At 43.2% G+C, this 12187-nt stretch overlaps 1 protein-coding gene across 1 annotated transcript in view; it reads right to left on the bottom strand.

Annotated features, from left to right (window-relative positions):
- LOC139566629 (double C2-like domain-containing protein beta) overlaps positions 1 to 12187 on the bottom strand; it is a 46937-nt gene that overhangs the window by 4413 nt on the left and 30337 nt on the right. The window contains exons 6-9 of the mRNA XM_071387864.1: positions 9938 to 10064; positions 9769 to 9825; positions 9230 to 9354; positions 1367 to 1448 (exon numbers count right to left, since the gene is read on the bottom strand). Coding sequence (XP_071243965.1) covers positions 1367 to 1448; positions 9230 to 9354; positions 9769 to 9825; positions 9938 to 10064 — 391 coding nt within the window. The remainder of the gene's footprint in view (positions 1 to 1366; positions 1449 to 9229; positions 9355 to 9768; positions 9826 to 9937; positions 10065 to 12187) is intronic.

Here is a 12187-nt window from a genome sequence, read left to right as displayed (position 1 = left end):
TTTAAGTATACTCTAATTCTCTCTCTCTCTCTCTTGGAGGACCTGAGACCTAGGACCATGCCTCAAGACTACCTGGCCTGATGACTCCTTGCTGTCCCCAGTCCACCTGGTCGTGCTGCTGCTCCAGTTTCAACTGTTCTGCCTGCGGCTATGGAGCCCTGACCTGTTCACCGGACGTGCTACCTTGTCCCAGACCTGCTATTTTCAACTCTCTAGAGACAGCAGGTGAGGTAGAGATACTCTGAATGATCGGCTATGAAAAGCCAACTAACATTTACTTCTGAGGTGCTGACCTGTTCCACCCTCTACAACCACTGTGATTTTTTATTATCTGACCCTGTTGGTCATCTATGAACATTTGAACATCTTGGCCATGTTCTGTTATAATCTCCACCCGGCACAGCCAGAAAAGCACTAGCCACACCCCTCATAGCCTGGTTCCTCTCTAGGTTTCTTCCTAGGTTCCTGCCTTTCTAGGGAGTTTTTCCTAGCCACCGTGTTTCTACACCTGCATTGCTTGCTGTTTGGGGTTTTAGGCTGGGTTTCTGTACAGCACTTTGTGACATCAGCTGATGTAAGAAGAGCTTTATAAATAAATGTGATTGATTGATTGTATTATCTTTCACAAGATCTAATGTGTTATATTCTCCTACATTAATTACACATTTCCACAAATTTCAAAGTGTTTCCTTTCAAATGGTATCAAGAATATGCTTATCCTTGCTTCAGGTCCTGAGCTACAGTCAGTTAGATTTGGGAATGTCATTTTAGGCGGAAATTTAAAATAAGGGTTCGATCCTTAGCAGTATTGAAGGAGATGGAAAATGTATTCAAATTATGGCACATACTGTATACAGTACTGGAATTAAATTATGGCATTAAATGCATGAGAAAGGGTAGGCTATAGATATCCATCACATCCAAGGGCATACAATTAAACTTCAACAAACAACGTTAATATGATATATTATATATCTTGCACATTTGGTTGCCAAATGTGAGTCAGAGAAATGGGTTGCCAGATACAGATGTTGGATCTTAATTTTATCACCCTTTTGTTGCTGAGGATTTTCCTGCACAGCAGGAAATGCAAACTTGTAATGTATTTGAGTTTTAAAAAAGCTTCCACTTTTACATTTCGGAATTTATTTGCCATTACGAGCAATGTATCAACCCATACAAAAATGTTCATTAATTATAATCCACATAATAACTAAAATGTCTTGTTGCTGCAGGATTATTTTCCTGCTGTAGCAAACTGCTCAAATTAAGATCCTACATCTGTATGTGTTTATTGGAAAAATGACAGATACTGGTTTATGTATTAGGGAGAGTGTATTGTGGTGCTCGGAGCGGGTGGAAGGACCTCATTAAACTCGGGATTGAGAGTTTTCTTCTTCACTGTGGTTTTGTACTTGGACTTTTTCCCCATATCAGGCTGCAGCACACTGAGAGAGAGGGGGAGAAAAGAGCGAGGGAGATAGAGAGTGAAAGAGAATGAGGCATCGTAAGAGAGAGTTAGAGGGCAAGGGAGAGCACAGATGAGAAAGAGAGCAAGCGAAAGCGAGATTGAGAGGGAGAGGAAGAGAGAGAGATATGAAGGGAGAGCAGGAGAATGAGAAAAAGAGGGAATCTTAATTAGACAGTTGACAGCATGATGACTGAAAATGCCGATTTCCCCTATTTTTCTGATTCAGGTCTTTTATACAGGTATTTTATTACTTCTGAAACATCAAAGCCAATTATCTGTCATTTTGTCTTCCGCCGCGGCGTGACATGAAACCCCACTGGAACGAGGGAGGAAAATAGAACAGAGAGAGACAGAGCGTTAGCAAAATACTCAAAGCGTGAAAGAAAAAATGGAGGGAAAAATTCAGAGCCGAAAACGTTCATTTCATTTTTTGGGGGGAGGAGAGGGTGAGAGGAATCGGTGATGAGAGAGACTCAAAAGCTCAAGCCAAGAGCGGGACAGACGGCTTCCCAGAAGGCCATTGGTTTTTATTGGAGGAGTCATCAGCATAAATTCAGGCGGAGAAGTCAAGATGTTCTAGCGGGGGAGAGATATCTCACCCCCCAACGCCACCCACCTTCAGCCCAACGTCAATAACACGTACTCGCTGACAAGGTAATAGATGTGCCGCTACGGTTGGGGTTTGTACACAACAACAAGACAGGAGAGAGGGAGAGAGGGATGAGAGAGAGAAAGAAAGATCCAGTATGAGAGAGTTTTCAACCAACCCAGTGAAAGGAAGAAACCAACTGGGTTTGTTTGAGAAGAGGGAGAGAGGGATGTTTAGAGAAAGAAAGAGATAGAAAGATGGAAGAGGACTGGCCACCCCTCGGAGCCTGGTTCCTCTCTAGGTTGCTTCTTAGGTTCCTGCCTTTTCACAGCCACTGTGCTTCTACATCTGCATTGGTTGCTCTTTGGGGTTTTAGGCTGGGTATCTGCATAAGCACTTTGTGACAACTGCTGATGTAAAAAGGGATTTATAAAACACATTTGAATTTGATTGATTGATTGATTGAGGTAGAGTCCTTAACCAACCCAGTGAAAGAAATTGGATTAGAGAAAATTGAAGCTAGGAGAAAAATTAAGACAAGAGAGAGGGATGGAGGGAGAGAGACGAGAGTGAAATAATGAGAAAAACTGCCAATTTGACACAGAGAAAGAAGATAGAGAGAAACAAGGAGTGACAGAGATAGACAGAGAGAGAGAGAGCGAGCGAATGAGAGCAAGCCAGAGTGAAAGAGTACCAAAAAAACAGCCAATTTCCCACAGAGACAGAGAATAGAGAAACAGAGTGACAGTTGGACAGCGGGGAGAGGGGAGAGCGAGGAGAGAGAGGAGCAAAACTAACTGCCCAGTTCAGAGGCTCACACATCAACACAACACAGACTAAGATGACAGTTTGCTTACTCAGCACCAGAGGAACAGGGTTTGCATCCCAAAGAGCACCCTAAACGCTATTTAGTGTACTTCCTTTGAACAGAACCTTACAAGCCATGGTCGAAAGTAGTGCACTATATAGGGAATGGACTGCCATTTGGGATACAGAGAAACTGACATCCTTGTTTCAACTATATCATGTCTCTTTATGGCGTCTGGTTTGATGCAATTATCATCTGCATTAACAGAGAGAGGAAAATAGAGGAACAGCAAGTAGGCAACACACCAGCACCACTGGAGAGGTTTATATTGGTCTTTAAAATGTTGATGGAACGTTGCTCTAATATTTCAGTTGATCTGTATCCGAGAAGAGAGGAAAACAGAGGAATGGCAGGCAACCCACCTAGAGCAACTGACCTAGAGGTCAATATTGGTCTGCAAGACTGTAACGTCTGCTTCCAACTCACACTCTCAAACACGTAGATCCCCTGAACGCAGCTCACTTTCCAGCCCACTTTCCAGCTCACTCTCAAACGCGTAGATCCCCTGAACGCAGCTCACTCTCCAGATTCCAATCACCTGAATTCTGATCACCTGTTCAAACAGCTGTATGTCATTATCACACACTATTTTGTTCAGTTCTTTGCACCCCATCATTGTGAGCTATTGTTTGTGACACACTTCTATTTGGAGCTCTGTTTTTCCTGTAATTTAATCCTCCCGTGTATGATAGTTTTTGCCTGCCTCACTAACGACGCCTTTTGCCTATTCCCTACCTGTACTTCAGATTTCCTGTTATCAACCCATTGCCTGATCTCCTGGATGACGTTACTAGTCTGTTCCCTGCCTGTACTGTTGCCTTTTTGGACCCCCGGTGTATGACCTTCTGCCTGCCCCTGGACCCAGCTACCTGTCTCCTCCTGTGTATGGCCTTCTGCCTGCCCCTGGACCCAGCTACCTGCCTCCTCCTGTGGTCCTTTACAAATAAACACCAGCTGCGCCATGTGCTTGAAACCAGCTCTCCGTCTCCCATCGTGTTCATTACAAAGTGATGGAATAGCCTCTTGGTCGTTCTAAACAGGGCCGAAGGGGTTGTGTGGGTGATTGTGATTTTGAAATATGCTTAAGTGAATTGTAAGGTCCAGTAGTAGGCGGCTCAAAGCATACGAGCCAATCATAACTCGGAAAGGATAGGAAAAGGCCCCCTGGACATTTGTAATGAGAAGTTCATCAGCATAGAATTAAGTACAACATAATGTATCTCTATGGTTATTATAAGAGTGCCTGAGTCAAGAATCTCCTAGTCCAAGATCATCCATCAAATGTTGGATGGGTGTGCAGGCTTTTGTTCCGGCCCAGCATTTTTTTCTTTCTCAAACAGTCAATGATGATCATACTGTTGTTTAAATAACCTGTGTGGTTGCTACTATTGACATTTCTGACATGCTTGATTGACATGATGAGTGGGACCCCTCCCCTGCGAGGGTATGTGGGCGCCTACCACCTTCTTCCTACTTAAGGCTCTGACAAAGGCGATTCATGCCGAAAGGTGGTTGTTTCTCCCGCCAATAAATCTGTCAGGTTTACCCAGCAACAGAGTGCTCCTTTTCCTTCATTCTCCCGGACAGTCAACAGTTGAAGTAGCCCGGGGTAAGGAATGTGTTTTGGAGTCAACGTTGATTGTCTGAAACTGACGTCCTTGTTTCACACAGCTCTGCCCCGTCTTTTTTTTGGCTCTGGTTGAAAGCCCCTGGACATTTTGTAATGAGAAGATTATTAAGAGTCTGACTCAGGGACTCTGGGAACCCATTTGTCTTGCTCTTGGCTCCAGCTTTTGACTCGCTCGTCGATGATTAGCATATATCTTTTTTTTGGTCTCCCCTCCCCTCTAAAAACGGCTCTGAAATAGTGTCACGCATTGACCATTTTGATAATGCTCTGTCTCTTGTTGTTCTCTTTCCTCATGTTAAAGGTGTTAGTGCTGGTGTTGGAGCAAAAGCTCGCACACCCAATAGCGTTCCAGGACCAGAGTTGGAGACCCGCAGCCATAAGTTATGCTGTGTCCCAAATGGCACCCTGTTCTCTGTAAAGTTTAACCCTATGGGCCCTGGTCAAAAGTAGTTCACTAAACAGGGAATGGAGTGCCATTTGGGATGCAAGCCAATGTGTAAGTTCATGTGAGCCCAACACTGAACCCTACTGAATCTCTTAACACGTTTTCTGCAGGGGTGAAACTGCAGACAGCACACAAATCAACTTCCAGCTTAGTGTCCTGTAGGCTATATCTAATACGTGTTGATATCACATGCACATATGCACGCACACAGACAAAGATGCACCCACACACATGCACGTGTACATACACACGCGCTATGTCCCTGACCCGCCTCCACACTCCAGCCAACTACTGCTGTGCAGGTGTGTACGAAGCAATGCATTCTGGGATGCCAGGGGCATAGCGGATCTTAGCTGCTATAATAGTCGGTTCAGCGACACACACACACACACAGACAGAGAGAGAGAGAGAGAGAGATAGTGGCATCCACACGCACTGCAGTTACTCTCCTACAGATAGTGAGAATAAGTCTGACAGGTAAGAATCACACAGGTCGCATCCCAAATAGCACTCTATTGCCTAAAGCACTACTTTGCCCCGAGCCATATGGGCCCTGGTGAAAAGTAGTGCACTAAATAGGGAATAGGGTGTAATTTGGGCATCCCATAGGGCTCTGGGCAAATGTAGTGCACTGTTTAGGGAATAGGATGCCAATTGGGCTGCACATCTTGGCTGTGTTTCAGAGCATCAATTCTGCTCAGTCGCTGATCACCGATTCACTGAGCAGACTGACTGATCTACAAATCACCCTTGCCTCCTAAATAACTACTCTAACTGTAATTTGTAGATCCGTCAGTAGATCTAGAATGATACTCTCAAATACAGCCAAGGAGTCAGGTTCACAGTTTGCAAGCGCAAGTGCAGGGGCAGCACTTATAACTGTAAAAGTTGCAGGCCGCCATGAGGGGAAAATGATGACTCACCATTCTTATGACGATGAAACGTCAATGCTTTTAACCGAAATAAACACATTTTATTACTTGAAGAGCAAGAGCTGCGCCTTTTCCCACTCGTGTAAACCTTAGATTTTAGCTGCTACCTCCACACAGTTTCTGAGCCCTGTCTTTCCCTACAGACTTACAGAGTATGTCTTTAAACCACCATCACAAGCAGTACAGGCAAATAGCTGCTCCCTTTGAGGAACAACAAAAGAACACAGACAGGCACGACAGAACTCGTCCCAATAGGATTAACAGGACTCCCCGCTCTGAGGCGATACAACAGCAGCCGCCGGTGCAACACTCCACTGCTTCTGATTCTACCGGCCAGCTTGACTGAACACACTTAAAACAAACACACAGGACAACCCCCCACTGTACGAGAAGAGAGACGGCGTCTCGAACGCAGCTCAGACATAACAGGCTACTAACTAAAAAGCAGGTGGTGAATTTCAAAGAGGTTTGAGACTGTGAAAGAAGAGACAGTGTCTCGAACGCAGCTCAGACATCGGCTACTATACAACAGGCAGTGTATGCCCCAAAAAAACATTCAAAGAGAGTTGCGACTGTACAAGAAGAGAGAGCGAGAGGGTGGAACGCAGCTCAGATATAGACCTCGCTCCTGAATAACAGGCAAGGAATCTCAGAGACAGAAAAGATGAGAAACTAAGAAAAAAGAGACTGGAACGTAACTCAGACAGAAGCCAACTTAATCACATGGAGTGGATGTCGTAGGCAAATAATTGGATTTGTGACTGTAAAATAAGAGAGTGCCTTGAACATAACTCAGATACTGAACTGCACATCAAACACAGCAAAATATGAGAAACTCTAAAATAAGAGAGTGCCTTAAAATAAGATTTGTGACTGTAAAATAAGAGAGCTCCTTGAACGCAGCTCTGACATACTAAACAACAGATACTGCATGTCAAAGATTTTTTTTTAAAAAGAGATGAAAAACAGAGACAATCTCTTGGCTCCAGGACTCAATCGCGCCGTACATCAAAATAGAGGCAGATAAGACACCCAGCTCTGGCTCTGAAGAACAGGAACCAATCAATGAACAGCAAAAAGTGGAGAAAAACGAGGAAAGGGGGGGGGGAGAAAAACAGCTATTTTTTGTCCCCTCACGGGTCTGTTTACTGCTTCTCTGCTTCGTTTCTTTGTCTGATTCTAGTCTTGGCTTCACAGCTCAATAATCTCAATGGGAAAGTAGTACGAGTTTCAGGGAGTCATGAATGAGAATGAGAGTATATGTAGTTAGTGATAGACCTCTTCTTTTGCCCCGTTGACGAACCTCTCCTCTCCATCTTTTGGTCTTTAGACTGAGTTCCTACTCCCTACATATTTTCCTACAGCTCAATAGGAATGGGGGGAGGAGTGTGGAGGAGGGAGTCGTCGACGAGAATGAGGATGTCAGCCCCCGCTCCTATCAATAAAATATTTGTATTAAGTCCTACAAAGGTTTTACTATGGGTGAAGTTTTAAACGCATTCTGTCATTATTAAATGTGTAACATGATAGGTATTTTAACGTCACTCTTTTTTTAACATGCCAATTTAAAAAAAAAATTTTTTTTTCCTCAAACGAAGGGGATGACGGCGCAACCTTTGCGAGCAGGAGGGAATCTGATTCCATTGGTTCTCAACTCGCAGCAAAGACATTTTGTAAAAATCCTAAGTAGATATGTTTCAATCGAAAGTAACAGATGATGCCTTTAGAGCGCCATCTCATCCAAATCAACACTACAAGCAAATAGCAAAAAGGACTTTTTGTTGTTGTTGATGAAACCATGTAGGCGTAGAAACTGAATCTAATGACTGCTGGGGATTTTCATATTCAGGTGTGAAGTGCATGAATAACGATTAGCCGTTTACGCCGAGATGCGTCCCAAATGGCATCCTATTTCCCTGGTGCACTACCTTTTGACCATGGCCCACAGGAAATATGGTGCCATTTGGGACCTGAATGCTCTGTCAAGACATGATGCCGACAGTATATGTACAGTACAGGTTGTCATATGAATAACAATGAACCTGCTAGCTTACATAATGCCACCACAGTGATTCCCAATGTGCTCCTAGGAAACCTTTCACGACTGCACCATTTTTCTGTTACTGTTACTGTTTGTTTGGTCAGGGTGTGATTCGGGTGGGAAAGTCTATGCTTTCTGGTTCTTTGTTTTTTATGATTCTCAATCAGGGACAGCTGTCTATCGTTGTCTCTGATTGAGAATCAGACTTAGGCAGCCTTTTTTCCTCTTCTCATTTGTGGGTTGTTGTCTTTGTTAGTGGCATGTATAGCCTTACAGAGCTTCACGTTCGTTGTGTGGTTTATTGTTTTTGTTGGCGACATTTAAAATAAAAGAATGTACGCTTACCACGCTGCACCTTGGTCCGGTCATTTCCTTGACAACGATCGTGACGGTTGCAGCCCAGAACTAGCACATCCAGCACACCCGATTCAAACAATCAAAGGCTTGACGAGTAGCTGATTAGTTGAATCAGGTGTGCTATTTTCCCAAACTGGAAGAGAAAATATGCAGTCGAGGGGGTAAGTAATGAACAGATTGGGAAACATTGACTAGTGACGGTGTAGACTCCAGAGAGTAAGAGCAGTTGATTATTTATTTATGTTGCATGTATTAATTTATGCCAGTCAGTCTCGCTGTCAATTTGTACGGAGCGCTAATAAAGTTTCAATGTGTCATGACTCATGCACTAAGGTTGTGGTAGAGTCTGTCAATGTGACATACTGTATAAAATATATATACTGTATACACCATTCTATTGGTTGCAAGAATTTTGTGGAATAATTTCAATTGAAGCTCTACGTTTTGAATCTGTCGTTGTTCTTTGGAAACGGTCAAACAAAAATCTCTTCCCAACTATGTTGCAATATATGGCACAGCTGAACATTTTTGGTCCTTAAATGACACTGATATACTTTTTTATTCAGCACAATTTTCTTTAACCAATTTTGGTCTTTAATGCAGAGCCGACAGTCAAGTTCTTTACTTTCTCCCCCTTCCACTTGCCTCTTCCATTTTTTGCGGTAATGCTAGAGAGCCTTTGTTGCTGCCCTATATGTTCCAGCCGGCACAACAGGGAGGACTGCTGACTGGCATCCAGCAACAGGACACCACAAGACCTACTAATGTCTAACAACAAGTAATGTGGAACGACAAGGGACAACAACAACAACCTCTCCTCCATTCGTTCCTCCATTCGTTCCATCCATCATCATTCTGTCCTTTGTGTTTGTGTGTGTGTGTGTGTCAAGACTTACATCTTGACGAAGGGGTCAGAGTACCCATTGGAGTCCATGGCGGCGAGGTGGGCACAGCGTACGATGCCGACCAGTAAACAGCTCTTTTCTGGGCTGTAGCAGAGCGACACCAGGATACGACCACGCTGGGGGAGGGGGGACACAATTAACCATGACACCACTACAAATCTAAAAACTTTATTCATAGTGTCCTTAATGTATGTCAATTAAATGTCAGATTTAATTCATGTATGTCAGGTTAAAACCAACACATGTAAAACAGGCAATTAAAAACATACAATAGGGTAATTTAAAATGATTATAAGTTATAAAATGAATGAAAATAAGAAGATTAATTGAATTGCATGTTGGGAAATCAGTGACAGGACTGTCAATAGCCCTGGGATTAGTACTACTGCTATCATCGTGGCACCACTGGTATTACTACTACTACTACAGTACTAGTAGTAGCACAACTAATGTTACTACTCCTGCTACGGCCACTACTAAATCTATATGACAATCTCTACTTTTTATGACAATGATGGTAATCTTCGTACCTCTTCCTCGGCCACAGGTGTCCCTTGCTCCACGGTTTCTTTGTTGATGTCTTTGTTCTGAGAAGGGAGGTTGATTTCAGTACACAGTTTGTAAATCATTAGAGCCCATTGTACGAACTGACGCATACACACACACACGCACACACACACGCACACATCCACTACATACCTGTGTGATTCTCTCCAGACCCATTTTGAATCTTTTGCTCTCGCCCTTGCTCAGTTTCTTCAAGGCGACCCGGACCTCTCCGATGAACTCGTTACGACCGAGCCTGTCCATGTCGCACACACACAGCCTACACACACGCGCACAAGTACACACACAGATACACACAGACAGGCATGCCATACACACGCAGAAAGTGAGAAAGATACATGTCCTCTCAAGAGCTAGCAGTGAGGAGTACGCTCATTTTGATCCGTGTCTATCGGTAAACTCTGGGCCTCTCCAAGCTGCAAATAGAGGCCCCCACTGATCTACAGGTACCAGCCAAAATAATGGAAACACTTGAGTAAATGAGGGATATAAAGTATATTAAAAGCAGGTGCTTCCACACAGGTGTGGTTCCCGAGTTAATTAAGCAATTAACATCCCAGCATGCTTAGGCTACCATGGCTATGCCCTCATAGGATGACAATGCCCCATCCACAGGGCAGGACTGGTCATTGATTGGTTTGACGAGCATGAAAATGATATGATCCATATGCCATGATCATGTGTCCAGATCTCAACCCAACACTTATGGGAGATTCTGGAGCGTCACCTGAGGCAACATTATCCACCACCATAAACATTTTTTAAATTAAATAATGGTGTTGCATCTCGGGTTAGGGTTTGGCCGGGTTAGGCCGCCATTGTAAATAAGAATTTGTTCTTAACTGACTTGCCTAGTTAAATAAAGGTTCAATTAAAATAATAATAAAAATAGAGTTCCAGACACTTATAGAATCTATGGCAAGGTGCATTGAAGCTGTTCTGGCTTGTGGAGCCCCAACGCCCTATTAAGACACCATATGTGGGTGTTTCCTTCATTTTGTCAGTGTAACGATAGTCATTTTCTTCCTCCTCCTCGGACGAGGAGAGGCGAGAAGGATCGGACCAATACGCAGAGTGGTTAGTTTCCATAGTGATTTAATATACAACAAAACAATATGCGATACAAAACAACAAAATAACTACCGTGACAGTCCCGTGTGGCAAAAACACTGACACAGGAACAATCACCCACAAAACACACGTGAAACCCCGGCTGCCTAAGTATGATTCTCAATCAGGGACAACGATTGACAGCTGCCTCTGATTGAGAGTCATACCAGGCCGAACACACAAAATCCCAACATAAAAATCACACATCGACAACCCACCCAACTCACGCCCTGACCATACTAAATAAATGCAAAAACAAGGGAAAACAGGTCAGGAACGTGACAGTCAGTTAACTGTGGCTATACTCTATGCTGGACATGTCTGTCTGCCTGCCTGTCTGAAAGTCTGTCTGTCCGCTTTGTCTGTCTGTCCTCATTGACAGCAGACAGACAGACAGACATGTCTCTGTGTGTTGCAGAACAGCTCTGCTCGGAACCTCAGTGTGAAGAGAGTAGTAGAGTAAGCCTACATTTGGCAAATCTTGTGTTGAAGAAATATGAAAAACAAAATTGAGAGTACATTTGTGCCTCCATAGTGCACTTGAGACGTTTCAAGAACTGAGAATGGCCTAAGGTTTTTGTCTCATGTCTCTATGACAACTGCGGTATGCTAGTCGTGTTTACTCTTTCAACTACTACTCTACCCTCCTGCTTTCAGATGTTCTCTCACCTTGCTGCATATCCCTCTGGGCTGTAGCCCGGGTGCTTGCTCGCTCTCTCTCTCTCTCTCTCTCTCTCTCTCTCTCTCTCTCTCTCTCTCTCTCTCTCAAATTCAAATTCAAATTCAAGCTGCTTTATTGGCATGAAAAACATTGTGTCAATATTGCCAAAGCAACAATGTATACAATATACATTGTAATACAATTAAAACAATGGCAAATAATAATATAGAATGGCAGTAAATAATAATACAAAATTAAATATAAAAAATAGTAACAATAAAATGGTAACAGTCAATAGTCGAATGTAATGTATGGTGTAATGCACCACTACCACCACCACTATCATTAAACTGCTATCATTACCATTACCACCCATACCATTACTATTTGGAATGATAAACAACAATAATAATACTAATAACAATAACAGTAATAACAATAACAGTCATAATAAGTAAGTTACTGCTTACTATGCAGATGTTATTATTCAGTGTCCCTCAGGCTATGGCAGGCAAATACATATTTGGCTGCAAGAGGAGCCATTGCTCCTTCGCCCATGAGTATTTTTAGTTTTTCCTCTGGGTTTAATAAGTTAAAATTTGGAATAAATG

Source organism: Salvelinus alpinus, chromosome 39 (assembly GCF_045679555.1).
Source record: "Salvelinus alpinus chromosome 39, SLU_Salpinus.1, whole genome shotgun sequence".
NCBI classification, from domain to species: Eukaryota; Metazoa; Chordata; class Actinopteri; order Salmoniformes; family Salmonidae; genus Salvelinus; species Salvelinus alpinus.
Note: the sequence above shows the minus strand (reverse complement) of the source record. Positions and strands in the feature narration are given on the sequence as shown.